The sequence below is a fragment of the Triticum dicoccoides genome, chromosome 6B, assembly GCF_002162155.2.
Source record: "Triticum dicoccoides isolate Atlit2015 ecotype Zavitan chromosome 6B, WEW_v2.0, whole genome shotgun sequence".
Taxonomy (NCBI): Eukaryota; Viridiplantae; Streptophyta; class Magnoliopsida; order Poales; family Poaceae; genus Triticum; species Triticum dicoccoides.
In genome coordinates, this window is record NC_041391.1 from 506,661,888 (window position 1) to 506,679,393 (window position 17,506).

Consider the following 17,506-nt stretch of genomic DNA (forward strand, 5'->3'; position numbering starts at 1 on the left):
TCAAAAGTATTCTCTCACTGGAACTTAATATATATGTCCTACATTTGAAGTACTCCAAAACAAAACAAATTTTTTTGTCAAATTGAATGAATTTAAGAAAAACAAAAAAACAGGGGCTATACATCCACTTTGCTGTCCGCTGGCAGATGGCAAAGCTGACACATGGCAGCTATCCGTGCAACCTGGGGTGCACTGGGCTGGCCTATTTGGCAGATTTGCCATCAGCTGGCTAATGGCAAAGACTTTTGCATCTTTGCCGTCTGCTAGCTGACGGCAAAGCACGTCGTTAACCCCTTAATGGGCCTAAGCTACCACGTGCGCTGTCCAGGCTCTTTGTCGTCTGCCAGCAGACGACAAAGATGGCTTTGCCGTAGCTTATTCAGCCAGACCTGTTGCTGTCTGCTGGCTGACGGCAAAGGCCTTTGCCGTTAGCCAGGCATGCCTTTGCCATCAGCCATGGCGGCGGCAAAGTGCCTGATTCCTGTAGTGATACGGTGGGTAAACAAATTATCGTTGGGAAATTGATATAACTTCAAATAATCATGATGATATCCTGGCAATGATCATTATATAGGCATCACGTCCAAGATTAGTAGACCGACTCCTTCCTGCATCTACTACTATTACTCCACACATTGACCGCTATCCAGCATGCATCTAGTGTATTAAGTTCATGGAGAAATGGAGTAATGCAATAAGAACGATGAAATGATTTAGACAAGATCTATTTATGTAGAAATAGCCCCCATCTTGTTATCCTTAATGGCAACGATACATATGTGTCAGTTCCCCTTCTGTCACTGGGATAAAGCACTGTAAGATCGAACCCATCACAAAGCACCTCTTCCCATGCCAAGAAAAATCGATCTAGTTGGCCTAACTAAACCAAAGATTAGAAGAAGAAATAAGAGGCTATAACTAATCATGCATATAAGAGATCAAAAGACTCAAATAACTTTCATGGATAAAAACATAGATCTGATCATAAACTCAAAGATCATCGGATACCAACAAACACACCGCAAAAAGAGTTACATCAAATAGATCTCCAAGAGACCATTGTATTGAGAATCAAGAGAGAAAGAGAGAGAGAGAGAGAGGAAGCCAATTAGCTACTAACTACGGACTCGTAGGTCTACAATGAACTACTCACGCATCATCGGAGAGGCACCAATGAGGATGATGAACCCCTCCGTGATGGTGTCTAGATTGGATCTGATGGTTCTGGAACTTGCGGCGGCTGGAATTGATTTTTGTCGACTCTCCTAGGGTTTCTGAAAAATTGGGGTAGTTATAGAGCAAAGAGGCGGTGCAGGAGGCCACCGAGGTGGGCACAACCCATCAGGGCGCGCCTGGGCCTCCAGGCGCGCCCTGGTGTCTTGTGCTCACCTCGGCCCCCTCTTCGGTACTTCTTTCGCCCACTGGATGTCTTATGGTCCAAAAAAATCCACAAAAAGTTTCATTGTGTTTGGACTCTGTTTGATATTGATTTCCTGCGGTGTAAAAAACAAGCAGAAAACAACAACTGGCACTTGGCACTATGTCAATAGGTTAGTCCCAAAAAATGATATAAAGTTGCTATAAAATGATTGTAAAACATCCAATAATGATAATATAACAACATGGAACAATCAAAAATCATAGATACGTTGGAGACGTATCGAGCACTAGAGCAACTGACAAACTACTCCAAAAAGATATAAGTGAAGATCAATGAGTAGTCAAAAAAATTAAGTAAGTATGTGAAGACTCTCTACTATTTAAAAATTCCAGATCTTAATATTTTATTCAAATAGCAAGCAAAGCAAGATAAAATGACATTTCGAGGATAGCACATATCAAGTGAAGAAGCAAAAACTTAGGCTAATCCAAAACTGACTGATCATTGTTGAAGAAGAAAGGTGGGATGCCAACCGGGGCACCCCCAAGCTTAGATGCTTGAGAATTCTTGAAATATTAATTAGGGATTCCTTAGGAATCCCCATGCTTGAGCTCTTTTGTCTCCTTAATTCCTCTCATATCACGGTTTCCCTAAATCTTAAAAACTTCATCCACACAAAACTCAACATGAACTCGTGAGATAAGTTAGTATAAATCCATGCAAAACCTTATCATTCTATACTGTAGAAAATCACTAAAATTATAATTTGACATTGCATACTAAATGCCTCTGCATACTGAATACTCCTATCCTCAAATAGAATCATTAAACAAGCAAACATATGTAATAATGCAATCATAACAACAATCTGTCTAAACAGAACAGTCTATAAATGACTAAGGAGAATACATACTTATTTAAATCAAAAACTTCTGAAAATTTACCACACTATAGAGAATTTATCATTGCATATTGTGTCAAAATTTCAAGCTTTTATCGCATTCTGACTTTTCTAGGGAATTTTTGCAATAGCGACAAACTTTCTGTTTTGAAACAACAACTCATATACTTGCAAATTGTGCATGGTGAAGGCTATCCTTGAGATTTTTATTGAAATAAAAGATACAAATCTTTATTATAAATAACATCAAGAAAATCTAAACAAAATAAAATGACGCTCCAAGCAAAACACATATCACATGACGAATAAAAGTATAGCTCCAAGTGAGGTTACCGATAATTTCGAAGACGAAAGAGGGGATGCCTTCCGGGGCATCCCCAAGCTTAGTTGCTTGTACCTTCCTTTAATATTACCTTGGGGTGCCTTGGTCACGCCCAAGCTTAGGGTATTGTCACTCCTTATTCTCTTCATATTGATATCTCACCCAAAACTTGGAAACTTCAATCACATAAAACTTAACAGAACTTCGTGAGATTGGTTAGTATGATAAAGACAAATCATTCACTTTGGTTCTGTCAAGACAAGATTCATAATTGTTTTCACATAATTCCTACTGTACTCTATCATTTCCACAATTTATATTATTTAATATAAGCTATGGAAACACTAAAACAAGCAAACTATGCATTGAAAACAGAATCTGTCAAAAACAAAACAGTCTATAATGATCTGAAAAATAACCCTACTTATGCAAGTCCAAAAATTCTGAAAAATTAGGACAACATAGAAAATTTGTATATAGATCATGTGTCAAAAATTTAGATCAAGATCACATTCCAGTGAAGTTTGAAAATTCCTAGACCGAGTGCAAAAGTTTTCTGTTTTTGCACAGAATCAAGTCAACTATCATCCACACTATCCCAAAGGCTTTACTTGGCACTTTATTGAAACAAAAGCAATAAAACATGATTAATACAGTATCATAATCATGTGAACACACAAAAATAGTAGGGGTAAATATTGGGTTGTCTCCCAACAAGCGCTTTTCTTTAATGCCTTTCTAGCTTGGTGTGGCAATTTTAGTGATGCTCACATAAAAGATAATAATTGAAACACCAAGAGAGCATAATGAAGCATATTACTAGCACATTTAAGTCTAACCCACTTCCTATGCATAGAGATTTTGTGAGCAAACAATTTATGGGAGCAAGAATCAACTAGCATAGGAAGGCAAAACAAGCATAACTTCAAGATTTTCAACACATAGAGAGGAAACTTGATATTATTGCAATATGTAAAAGCATATGTTCCCCTCTCATAATAATTTTCAGTAGCATGAATTAAATCAACAATATAGCTATCACATAAAACATTCTTTTCATGATGCCTAAGCACACAAATTTTATTACTCTCCACATAAGAAAATTTATCCTTGTCAATAGTAATGGGAGCAAACTCAACAAAATAACTATCACGTGAGGCATAATCCAATTGAAAATTAAAATCATGATGACAAGTTTCATGGTTATCATTATTCCTTATAGCATACATGTCATCATAATAATCATCATAGGAAGGAGGCATGCTATCATCATAATAAATTTTCTCATCAAAACTTGGGGGACTAAAAATATAATCTTCATAAAACATAGCATCCCCAAGCTTATGGCTTTGCGTATCATTAGCATCATGGATATTCAAGTAATTCATACCAACAACATTGAAATCATGTTTATCATTCAAAATTTAGAGCCAAACATTTTATTGACTTCTTCCTCTAACACTTGAGCACAATTTTCATTTCCATCATTTTCACGAAAGACATTAAAATGATGAAGCATATGAGGCAACCTCAATTCCATTTTTTGTAGTTTTCTTTTATAGACTAAAACTAGTGATAAAACAAGAAACTAAAAGATTCAATTGCAAGATCTAAAGATATACCTTCAAGCACTCATCTCCCCGGCAACGGCGCCAGAAAAGAGCTTGATGTCTACTACACAACCTTCTTCTTGTATACTCGTGTTGGGCCTCCAAGCGTAGAGTTTTGTAGGACAGTAGAAAATTTCCCTCATGTGGATGACCTAAGATTTATCAATTCATGGGAGGCGTAGGATGAAGATGGTCTCTCTCAAACAACCATGCAACCAAATAACAAAGAGTCTCTTGTGTTCCCAACACACCCAATACAATGGTAAATTGTATAGGTGCACTAGTTCGGTGAAGAGATGGTGATACAAGTGTAATATGGATAGTAGATATGGGTTTTTGTAATATGAAAATATAAAAACAGCAAGGTAACAAGTGACAAAAGTGAGCAAAACCAGTATTGCAATGCTTGAAAACAAGGCCTAGAGTTCATACTTCCACTAGTGCAAAGTCTCTCAACAATGATAACATAATTAAATCATATAGAAATCCCTCAACGTGCGACAAAGAGTCACTCCAAAGTTATTATCACGGAGAACATAAGATGAAATTGCATGTAGGGTACGAAACCACCTCAAAGTTATTCTTTCCAATCAATCTATTGAGCTGTTCCTATAAGTGTCACAAACATCCCTAGAGTTCGTAGTAAAATAACACCATATGACACACATCAATCAACCCTAATGTCACCTAGATACTCCAATGTCACCACGAGTACCCGTGGGTCAATTATACGATATGCATCAAACAACTTCAGATTCATAATATTCAATCCAACATAAAGAACCTCAAAGAGTGCCCCAAGATTTCTACGGGAGAAACAAGGATGAAAATGTGCATCAACCCCTATGCTTTACCCCAACGTCACCTCGGGAATCCGCGAGTTGAGTGCCAAAACATACATCAAGTGAATCAATAGAACACCCCATTGTCACCACAGGTTTCCCACGCAAGACATACATCAAGTGTTCTCAAATCCATAATATTATCCAGTCAAATAGTAGTGAAACCTCAAAGGTAAAACTCAATTCATCACAAGAAGGTAGAGGGGGAGAAACACCATATGATCCAACTATAGTAACAAAGCTCGTGGTACATCAAGATCGTGCCAAATCAAGAACACGAGAGAGGGAGAGAGAGAGAGAGAGAGAGATCAAACACATAGCTACTGGTACATACCCTAAGCCCCGAGGGTGAACTACTCCCTCCTCGTCATGGAGACCGCTAGGTTGATGAAGATGGCCTCCGGTGATGGTTTTCCCATCCGGCAGGGTGCCGGAACGGGCTTCCGATTGGTTTTTTGTGGCTACAGAGGCTTACGGCGGCGGAACTTCCGATCTAGGTTTCTTTCTGGGGGTTTCGGGATTTATAGAATTTTTTGGCGTTGGTCTCGTGTCAAGGGGACGCTCGACGGGCCCACGAGCCAGAGGGAGCGCCATAGGGGGGGCCCTAGGCTTTTGGACTCCTCGTCCACCTCCTGGTCTGGCTCCGATGCTCTGGGGTTCTCTTTTGGTCCATAAAAATTCATCGTAAAGTTTCAGCACGTTTGGACTCCATTTGATATTCCTTTTCCGTAAAACTCAAAAACAAGGAAAAAAACAGAAACTGACACTGGGCTCTAGGTTAATAGGTTAGTCCCAAAAATACTACTCCCTCTGTCCGGAAATACTTGTCACAAAGATGGATGTATCTAGACGTATTTAAGTTCTAGATACATCTATTTTTATCCATTTCTTCGACAAGTATCTCCGGACGGAGGGAGTATAAAATAGCATATTAATGCATATAAAACATCCAAAACAGATAATATAATAGCATGGAACAATAAAAAATTAAAGATACGCTTAGAGACATATCAATTGGCGTCTATCTCCGCCGTCGTAAGTGGTCGGTGGTAGACCCACGCAATGAGCCACTCCTCCTCATCGGGCACCGTCGGCAACCCGTGGCAGCGGCGAATGGATTGCTCGACCGTCTCCCTCTCCCTTGTCCGCTGCCTCTTGCGGCGGGCGGCGCGCGCTTCTGATTATAGCGTGCGCGTCCACGGTACCAGCGAAGGGGGCACTAAAACCCACCACTGCCCTTGTGGAGCAATGGCCGGCGGGGAGGTGGACAACAAAGGGGAAGTGCGGATTGAGCAGCCCGCCAGGAGCTGCGCGCGGGCCGGGAGGGGCTAGTTCCGGCTTCGACGCTGCATAGACGGGCAAGCAAAGACGGATCTGATCTGAAACTGTCCACTTATCCACCTGTGACCACTCAATCGCAATGCGGAGGCCCAACTCGTCGACAGAGCCATTGGAGCGGCTACCGGAACTCGACATGGTCGCCAAAGATGGGATTTGGGTCGAATTGGAAAAGGGGAGGAGAAGAGATGGATCGAAGCGAAGTGAGTGTAGGGTTTTCGGATTGGGGTTTATGTGGGGAAGGACTGGGGTCGGCGGTGGGCCGGTCTGACGCGCCGGGCGCGCTCGGCCCGCCCCATATCTTCCCTACATTTGGGTTGGATATGAGACGCATCGGACATCCCATGCATTTGAGAGGCCGGTTTAAGGCACCCGGGTTGGTCGTTTTTTGACCGGTTAGTGACTGGTCTGCCCGTCCGGGCGTTTGAGGCCGGTTTGAGGTGCCTAGTTATAGATGCTCTTATAAACTGGACCAGCCAAACAAGAGAAGGATTCTCTCTTGGCATGGTACCTCTAAGTAATATATGCAGGTGGAAGAACTCTTCTCTGACGATTCCTTAGAAAGAATGCGGGATTGATTGGAATTTTGCTCATCCTATCCTATGGAATGATTCATCTCTTGCATTGCCAACTTCAGAATTTTGCATTAACTAGAAGGGTTTGGCGTGCTACGCTGTGTCATTGGTGTTGTTAAGATTTCATAAAGATAAAAGTTGGTTTACCGTGTGGGAAAGATGATGAAGCGTCATTTCCTTCTTTTATTGGGCTTTCCGTGTGATTCTATGTTATCCGCTAACCGACAAAAGCACGTACTATGCTGGTTGATGTCGATTAATTTGAGAAATTGTTGATCCACTCAAAATCATGAATTAAATCTAAAATTGTTACCTTATCCAAATGAGAGAGCTTGTTGAGAAATACTCCCTCTGTTCCTAAATATAAGTCTTTCTAGATATTTCAAATAAGGATTAAACACGAATGTCTATAAACATATTTTAGAATGTAGATTTACCCATTTTGCTTCGCATGTAGTCCGTATTGGAATGTTTAAAAAGACTTATATTTAAGAACGGAGAGAGTAGTTGACGAGGTCAAAATTGTAAACCAAATGTAAAGTTGAACACCTTAATTGGACGAGAGGGCTTTAAAATAAGGGAGCACAGTAAATTCCCATAATTCCATGTACAATATATGTGGGCCTCAACGTCGACCGCCGTTCACACGGTCGGCCCAATACTCCCTGGTCATAGGGTTTTAGTGGGGTTTCACTTATCGCAGAGCCTTGTCTCAAAGAAGAAAAAGAAAAAAAGAAACTCATCGCAGAGCCGCCGCCGACCGTAGCACAGCGGCAGAGAAGTGCGGCAAGCGGCCATGGACTTCTGCCCGGCGTGCGGGATGCTGCTGCAGATCCAGCCGGCCACCGGCGGCCACCGCCTGCGCCTCTTCTGCCCCACCTGCCCGTACGTCTGCCCCATCAAAAACAAGGTCTGCCCTCAAACCCAATTCCGCCTCCTCGTTCCCTTGCGTCGTTTTACTCTGGTGCCTCGGTCGAGTTGTGTTGACGCTTGTTGGTGTGACCCTCGCTTGGCGCAGATCGTGAAGAAGGCGAGGCTGGTCAAGAGGGAGGTGGAGTCCGCGGAATCTGCCCCCAAGACTGACGGTGAGCCCAAGGAATCGGTCCCCAAGACTGACGGTGAGCCCAAGGCCGAGGGTCAGCTCAAGCAATCTGCCCCCAAGACTGAGGGTGAGCTCTTCACCCTTCTCTTTTGCTTAGCTATTGGGATAATCGATTGTCCGCACCGCTCAACTGTGTGCATAACTAGGGATTATCAATTGTTGTTCTTTCTTCCGGTGTTTATATATTCAGAAAAAGGAAGATGAATTACGATTTTTCTTTTCTTTTTGTTGCAACCATGGAAAATTTTGTTGTCAATAGAGTTGCTCGTTCTGGCACCAATAAGGAGATTTTTTTTCACATCTTCCTTTCGGTGAATTGCACTATACTGAAATATTACATTACCCAAAGTGCAGGGTAGTTGTTTTGTAATGCAAATGTAGCTTAGGATTTTTCATTAGAAATCTTTTTCTGTGCAATTTTTTCTTAAAGTTCACACCCTAGCTTATTTCGAAGAATGACACTTGCTTACCAGCTACCACCCCGTGTCACCTTTTTCTGCGTGGTGGTGCCATGCCTAAGGAAAATCTACACTTGTTATTAGGAACAAAGTTTAAAAAGCGCTAGGCGTTAATTATGTGTTTTGCCACCGCCTTGTGCTTTTCTAACAAAAGCGCACATTAAGCGCTAGGGGTTTTGCTATCACCTAGAGCCTAGGCTTAAGCGCCTTTTTCTAACCATGTAGTACATTGAGCTGCGGTCACCTAACTTGGGTCATTGAACTCCCAAACTGCAGGTCTGGGTTGTTAAACTTCTTGAGATGTTTCTCTCTAGGTATGGATGGCATCCTTTGTGTGACAGATCAAATGACATGGCATGTTGACTCATGCCACTGTGCTTGGTTAGTACCTGATGACGGGCATGGCCACTGTAATTTGCACTCAGCCACCCTCAGTCTTCATCATGAGAGTGATTTTTGTTTCCTTTCATATAATGGATTGCTGCGCCATGCCTTGATGGCACAAGTCAATGTGCCACGCCAACCTGGTTGACACCTAGAGTGATCCACCTTAAACTAGTTGACACCTAGAGCGATCCACTTAAACTGGTTTAGTGGCCTAGATAGGCAGTTTGAGAGTTCAGTGTCCTACTTGAACCTGCCGGTCAAGTTTTGGGACCAGTAATATAATTTACTCGTAAGTTTAATGCCTTTGTGCTCACATTTCAGCCAGGGCACTGGCATAGAAGTGTTCATCTGCCATGCCTCCAGCTCTGCCATTGTCTAAGGGGGCTAATTTTAAAAGTAATTTAGGATGTTCTTTTAATATTCTTAAGGCAGGTGTTCCTTAATATAAATTGATCAGGTAAATAAAGCAAGCCAGGTCACTTTTTTATAAGGAAAAATAGAAGAAAAAAATCTATACAATCCCAGAAAGGAAAAATAGAAATGACGGAATAAAATGTTTGGAGAACAAGTAATGTTAGTTTCAAGTTAATAGGATCCTTGCTTAATATATTTCCTCTCTTTGAAACTTCAGTTACATCAGCCTGGTATGGCGCTGCTAGAAGGACGGCGCGAGAAGGCTGTCCGAGGGCCTTTTTTGCCCACGGCCGGGCAAGAGGGAAGGGATTTTCCTTCTTAATTCTTGCTTGATTAGATTGATACATCTCCTCTCTTTATATAGAGAGGTTTACTTGACTCCCAAGCAAGGCTTACTTGACCCCTAAGCAAGCGACCCTTATCTCTAATTAACCCTAAGACTAACGGGCTATACTGCCAGCCTAGGCCCATTACGTACTCTAACACTACACCCCACCTGGACATGCAGCTTGTCCTCGAGCTGCAGCCTAACCAACTTATAACCATGACTCGACGCAACACAAAGCTTACACCTAAAAACAAGCCTTTTACATCTTGGCTTGTTTTATGACTCTCAACCTGAAATGGACTCGGACGCTTTATTTTGGACCCCTCAACAAAAAGTGGACACCATCAGCATGTCGGACGTGCACGTGTACAGCCACCTGGATCCCATGGACACCACCTGGACCCAAGGAGTGCATGTGTATGGCCACCTGGAAGTGGTCGCAAGAGCGACCAGCAGAGCCGCCCTCGCGGCGGCCGGCAGCGGAAAGCAGTGGTGCTACGCGGTGCGCTCCTGTTGGTGACACCCTGCCTTCTCCCCGCCGGACTGCTGTTGGTCTGCACCGCACAAGGAAGAGTGGAGGGCTTGCGATGGAGAATGACGAGGAGGGGTGTGCCTCCCCAACCGCCGATGTCACAGACTTTTAGGTCGCTGCCTGCGGGGAAAACAGCATGCTCGCCGCCCGTGGGGGAAACCGCATGCCCAAGATCCCCGACGCAGCAGACGAGATCGAGGTCCTTTGCGCAGCGAAGGGAAACTTGGAGGAGCGGCAGCTGCAGACCACACATCTCCCGCACACGCCGACGCGCTAGGAAGCCGCGTGCAGCAGCCTGCAGCCTCACTGCCGCCGACACGTGGCGGGTAGCAATCCAAGACGGAAGCGGTGACGGCGACGGCGGGGACTTGATCTGCTGGATGTGGACGCCCTGGGATGGCGGCGGCGCTGATGGGAACGAGGTCGTCGCACTCCCGTTGTAGGGCATCCCATACTGGGCGGCGGAGCTCACCGGCGGTGGCTGCTGCAGCTGCAGCGGCTGCTGCGGTGTCGTGCCGGGCAGCGGCAGCGGCTGTTGCGGCGGAGCGCTGGTCGCGACGGAGGCCGCTAGGAGGGCGGCTGCCACTGCAGCCAGGGTTGGGCGGTGGTGGCGATGGATGGCAGCTGCAGCGGCGCGGCGGAGGCCGCTAGGAGCGGCGGCTGCCACTGCAGCCAGGGTTGGGCGGTGGTGGCGATGGATGGCAGCTGCAGCGGCGCGGCGGCTGCCACGGCGACGCGGGGGCGGCGATGGGCGCCGCAGCCGGGTGCGGTCCGTGGGACCCGGCCAAGAACAGGCAGATCTCCTGGACCGCCTGGGTTAGGTCCCGCAGCACCCCGGACACCTCCTCCCAGGTGAGGACAGTGGGGGCGGGCGCGACGGAGGATCCTGGCGCGGGCAAGAGTGGGGCGACGGTCGTGGTGGTCGCCGGAGGCGACAAGGTGACCGGCAGCGGAAGAGACGGGCTTGGCGGCGGTGAAGACATGATCGAACCGAAGCTAGCTGATACCAAATTGGTATGGCGCTGCTAGAAGGACGGCGCGAGAAGGCTGGCCGAGGGCCTTTTTTGCCCACGGCCGGGCAAGAGGGAAGGGATTTTCCTTCTTAATTCTTGCTTGATTAGATTGATACATCTCTCTTTATATAGAGAGGTTTACTTGACTCCCAAGCAAGGCTTACTTGACCCCTAAGCAAGCGACCCTTATCTCTAATTAACCCTAAGACTAACGGGCTATACTGCCAGCCCAGGCCCATTACGTACTCTAACACAGCCGAATACCAACAAAAAGCTTTATATTTTGTACTCCCTCTGTAAAGAAATATAAGAGCGTTTAGATCACTAAAGTAGCGATCTAAACGCTCTTATAGTTCTTTAGAGAGGCAGTAGTTGATATCTTTTATAGTGTCAATATATATAGCAGGAAATATTCATTCTGGCGTGTTTAGATTGGCTTGTTGTACTTACTGCGTTGACTTGCTTAATTCCTTTTTTTTACAAGAGCCTTTTGAGAATGCTTAATTTTATCGCCCAAAATTTATCTTTTCACAGTGAAGTGAAAATCTTTTTAGCTGTGCGAAAAGCAATTTGGCGGACATGACTATGGTACAGCATGTGTCTGCTGTAACCTTTTGATAACTTTGTTGTAAACATGGCTAATGTTATATAAAACTGCAACAGACTCTCTACACGAGTAACCTGGAGCAGAATTCTTATTTTGCCAAACACTCTGCTAATAACATATGATGCATTCACTTTCAGGTGCATGACCAAATTGACACAATGGAGAAACATACTTTTGGCAGACGCGGATTCGATTAGTACAATATCTACAAGCATTGTGAAACTTAAGAGTATCTGGACATGCGAACGTGTGGCGCTTCTTTGATCAAATTATGTTGCAGCACACAACTTGCCAAAAGCCACCAATCTGGTGCAAAGTAAAGTGATATACATCTGACAGTGCAGAAGCCGGAGAAGCTCACTTCAATGTTAGTTTGTTAATTGGACACTTCCTTTATGTGACATTGCAGGCTTTTTGGTACGGAGATGCTTTTTTTGTGTGTGCGCGCTCGCTAGAGGTGTTGATTTGGTGTATGAATACTCTTATTCAACCAGCACAAGAATGGGTATGATTTTGAGTCCTTGCATAGCTTCCATTCTCCAGCCTTGAAACTTGTACATGAGTTTAGGATAGGGGTCGAGAAGACAATGAAGGCAAGGGGATCAGCGGCCGGGCAGTGGCACTCTGGTCCCCTGTTTACAAATACTCCCTCCGTATCAAAGTATAAGACATTTTTTTAGGCTACTGAAACATCTTATATTTTGGTACAGATGAAGTAGATGTGTATTGGGTTGCCGATAATAAACACGCACGCAATATACTTCTTTTTATTACTTAAGTAGATCTCATAATAAGCATGTACATTTTAGAAGTTGCGTTAAAATCTATTTATTAGGTTTAAAAAAAATATGAAAATAATAAACACATACCTATGGATGTATACTATTTTGCATTTAAATTTTTATGCGAGCTACACAAAAATCTAGCACATGTACTATCACATCGCTATAAAAGTACATGAAGTTTTTGTTTACACCCATGTTGTACGTCAGTAGGTACTTGTATATTTTATTTCAGATTTTTTTGAAACTTAAGTCAGTTTTTGAAATTCTGGGCTCCATTGGGTGGTAAATATGAAGTGGTTATCAGGGACATTATAGTGGCTAGTTCTTGAGAGTGGATTTTTATTGTCAAACATTCAAAAATCAATTTTTTTAAGTTTCGAAAAAAACTGAAAAAGTACACAAGTACTTATAGGTGTATACTAGATGTGTGTGAAATTTCATCACGAAATAAATTTTTATGGGGCATGTACAAAAAAAAATCATGTGAATTTATAGTGAACAATACATGTGTTAGAAATATGTGTTTTTTTTTCATTTTATGTAGCTCGCATAAAAAGGTATTTCTTCATGAAATTTTGCAGACAAGTAGTATACATCCATATGTATATCAGTATATGTCTACTTTTTTCAGAATTTTTTGAAACTTAAAATTTGAATTTTGAAGTTTTCAAAGGGCTCCATGGAGCTCGAGCTCCATTAGGCATTTCCCCTAGTTCTTCCTTTACCTTGTGTAATTTTGTCCATGAAAAAAGAGACTCAAATTATGAAGCCCACAACCTGGCTAGTTTTGCTTCTTCGTTAGATCAGCGTAGATACACATGGCTCGGTCTACCTCATGATACTCTTTGTATATTAATCATTAAACCTAGTGGATTGTGCTAAAAAAAGCAAAGAGGAAAAGACCAACTAGGATAAAAAAAAACTAGGGTTGGTTTCTTAACACCATGAGTTGTCTCTTCCTTACCCCAGGAAAGTATCCAATGCTCCCAGCCTTGGGGTACTCGCAGTGCTCCAATGTCAAAAAGCATTTTTAAAAGTTCCAAAAAATTTCGGAAAAAATAAGAATCTTCACAAGGTATGTCACTACATCCCCTAAAAATTTTAGGTCCAAAATCGAAATGTACATTGAGAAACAAAAAAGAGAAATACAGATCTGAATAGTGTCAATGTTGCTTTTGCTCTTCTTTACACTATTCATGCTAGATTTCACATTTTTGTTTCTCAATGTGTGATTCGAGTTTGGACCTTAAATTTTTAGGGCTTGTAGTCACATTCATTGTGTACATTCACAATTGTTTTCAGATTTTTTTGAAGCATTAAGAAAATGTTTATTGACATTGGAGTACCGGGAGTACCCAGGGCTGGGAGCACCGGATACTTTTCCACCTTACCCCTTCGTCTCTCCTCCCAAGCGAATAGGCGACTAGGGTTCCTGTCAATTATAATATAAAACAGCCATTGCAGCTGATCTACAACTATGCACACGAATGAAATGCACAACAACAGGAGCAATCATCTAAATGACAGGACCAAGGCCTCCTGTACTTTTTCTGTTGGCGCTATGGATGAGCCACTTGAGCTCCTTGAACTTTGCTCTGCGTGCACTGTTTAACCCTCAAAAAGTTTGGTGAACAGACCTGAAAAAGGTTGCTTCTTTTTCACCCTTATAAGTAGCTCCTTTTTCTGTCTGGGCCACGTCTTTGCTTTCTTCAGAGGCCCATTTTCCTGGGCATCAGTGAGTGGAATACTTAACAGTGATTACATTCTTATGTAGATTCCATTGCTCAAATGAGATTTGTTTGTTGGCACCGACCTCGATAAGAAGCAAGGGAGTGGTGCCGAAGCAAACGGAGCTGCAGAGCCGTTTGTTTACCAATCCGCCAACTTAAGCTAGGAAAAGTGTAAGAGACCGTGCATCTTCATGTAAATAAAGGTAAATAATCTCAGAAACAGTCAAGAAACCGGGAATTTTTATTCCATTTCTTAGCCAGGGCAAGCCCTACCGACCTACGACCGGAGAAGATGTTGTGTTGTTCGTATCACTTGCTAGAGATAGAGAAGCTAGAACAGGAACTGCCCGGGAGGGTTCAAAGAATGAGGTCTTCACCTTTGAGCTGGATCTCATCTCATTCTAGCACATACTACGAGCGATTGACTTAAAGAATACAACAAATGGTTTTGGGGTTATCTTTGTACCCTGTGACTACAACCACAAGGTCTGAATCAAGCGAAACGGCTGAGGCGCAAGCCCTTTTCTCGCCACTACTCTGTGTACCCAAAGTCAGCAACCTTTTCGGCACGCTGGCTAGCAAGTTCATTGCTTCAATGACATGAATTCAATCAAGCGGACAAATCCTATCCTGAAAACTATGGGCAATCAGCTGGAAACTCAATAGTCTTACGCGGAAAGCACTCAACCGGCCTTCCTCTTCTGAATTATATGAATGACAGAAATCAGACCTCACTTGTATTAACTTCATGAGTGAAGAAATAGACAAGGTGGTGAAAAGCATGAAACCAAATACTGCTCCAGGTCCAGATGGCTTCTCTGTTAGCTTTTTAGAGCTTTTTGCCCCAAGTTGAGAGATATACTAATACAAATGCTTGAGGAGCTGTATCATGGCAGGTTGAACTTGTCCAGACTAAACTATGGTGTCATTTCTCTACTGCCAAAGATTAAGGATGCTAATAGTATCCTACAGTATAGACCCATATGTATTCTAAATGTTATGTTTAAAGCTATTACCAAAGCTCTGACACTTAGATTTACTCCTCTGGCTCGACAAGTAATCAGCTCTCTTCAGACTGGATTTATTCCTGGGAGGTACATTTTGGATGGATGTGTAATTCTTCATGAAATTTTGCATGAGTTAAAAACCTCTCACTCTGAAGGAATTTTGCTTCAGTTGGACTTTGAAAAAGCTTATGATAGAGTTCAGTGGCCTTTCTTGGCAGAGGTAATGCATAGGAAAAACTTCCCTGACAGGTGGATAGATTGGATTAGACAAGCAGTGGAAGGAGGCAAAGTGTGTGTGAATATGAATGGAGATTGGCAAGAATATTTCTCTACTTTCAGAGGTTTGAGGCAAGGAGATCCTCTTTCTCCTTTGCTTTTTCACCTAGTAGGTGATGCACTATCTGCAATTCTAGATAGAGCTAAGGAAGCAGGTGTGATTAGAGGTTTGGTACCACATCTGATACCAGGAGGGATTAGTCATTTGCAATATGCTTCTGATACTTTGCTTTTTTTTTTGCATAATGACATGGAGTTTATTACTGGATTCTAATTCCTTCTCTACTGTTTAGAGGAAATGTCTGGCATGAAAGTCAATTACTTGAAGAGTGATATTTTCACATTAGGGTTGAGTGTAGAGGAGGAGCAGAGGGTAGCTGATATAACTGTGAGATAGGCAAATGTCTAATAAATATCTGGGATTACCAATCAGCAAAGACAAGATCTCTTCTAATGATTTTTTTCATTAAAAGGTAGAAAAGAAGTTGGACTCTTGGCAATGCAAACATTTCTCTTATGGAGGAAGAGATATATTGATCAATGCATGCTTATCAAATGTCCTTGTGTACCTTCTGGGTTGCTACACTTTGCCTGTCAAAATACAGAAAAAAGTTGATACGATAAGAAATCACTTCTACTGGGAGTAAGAAGAAGAAATTTCACATGGTCAGATGGGAACACCTATGCACCCCTAAAGATTATGGTGGTGTGGGCTTCACTGATATGAGAGTCAGAAACATTTGTTTACTGTCAAAGTGGCTGGAGGAGGTCAATTAACTACTAGAGCTTACACTGCAGATACTACTTATACTATTAAAGGGCACACATTTCAAGACACCTTCAAGCTACTGAAATTGGAAAGCAATGATGTTATACTGGGTTATGATTGGTTATATCGTCACAGTCCAATCAATTTAGGTTGGAAGGCCAGAACAATGAGTATTTGTCACAATGGGCAAGAAGCCATTATTCTTTCTGACAGCAAACTACTTCTCCAACATTGTTAGATCCCGATAAGTTTCATAAGGAAATTGATAGTAAACGTAGATACACATGGCTCGGTCTACCTCATGATACTCTTTGTATATTAATCATTGAACCTAGTGGATTGTGCTAAAAAAAGCAAAGAGGAAAAGACCAACTAGGATAAAAGAAAAACTGGGGTTGGTTTCCTAACACCATGAGTTGTCTCTTCCTTATCCTGGGAAAAGTATCCAATGCTCCCAGCCTTAGGGTACTCCCAGTGCTCCAATGTCAAAAAGCATTTTTAAAAGTTTTAAAAAATTCTGGAAAAAATAAGAATCTTCACAAGGAATGTCAGTACATCCCCTAAAAATGTTAGGTCCAAAATTGAAATGTACATTGAGAAACAAAAAAGAGAAATACAGATCTGAATAGTGTCAATGTTGCTTTTGTCTCTTCTTTACACTATTCATGCTAGATTTCACATTTTTGTTTCTCATTGTGTGATTCAAGTTTGGACATGAAATTTTTAGGGCTTGTAGTCACATTCATTGTGTACATTCATAATTTTTTTTGGAATTTTTTGAAGCATTAAAAAAATGTTTATTGACATTGGAGTACCGGGAGTACCCAAGGCTGGGAGCACCGGATACTTTCCCACCTTACCCCTTCGTCTCTCCTCCGAAGCAAATAGGCGACTAGGGTTCCTGTCAATTATAATATAAAACAGCCATTGCAGCTGATCTACAACTATGCACACAAATGAAATGCACAACAACAGGAGCAATCATCTAAATATCTAAATGACAGGACCAAGGCCGCCTGTACTTTTTCTGTTGGCGCTATGGATGAGCCACTTAGCTCCTTGAACTTTGCTCTGCGTGCACTATTTAACCCTCAAAAAGTTTGGTTGAACAGACCTGAAAAAGGTTGCT

General features: G+C 42.4%; 1 protein-coding gene across 1 annotated transcript; it reads left to right on the forward strand.

Annotated features, from left to right (window-relative positions):
- Positions 1-7,688: 7,688 nt before the first annotated feature.
- LOC119320425 lies at positions 7,689-12,336 on the forward strand. The gene is made up of 3 exons (XM_037594523.1): positions 7,689-7,879; positions 7,988-8,138; positions 11,948-12,336. Exons 1-3 carry the CDS (start codon positions 7,766-7,768, stop codon positions 11,953-11,955), a joined length of 273 nt encoding a protein of 90 aa, XP_037450420.1. The 5' UTR covers positions 7,689-7,765; the 3' UTR covers positions 11,956-12,336.
- The last annotated feature ends 5,170 nt before the right edge of the window (positions 12,337-17,506 follow it).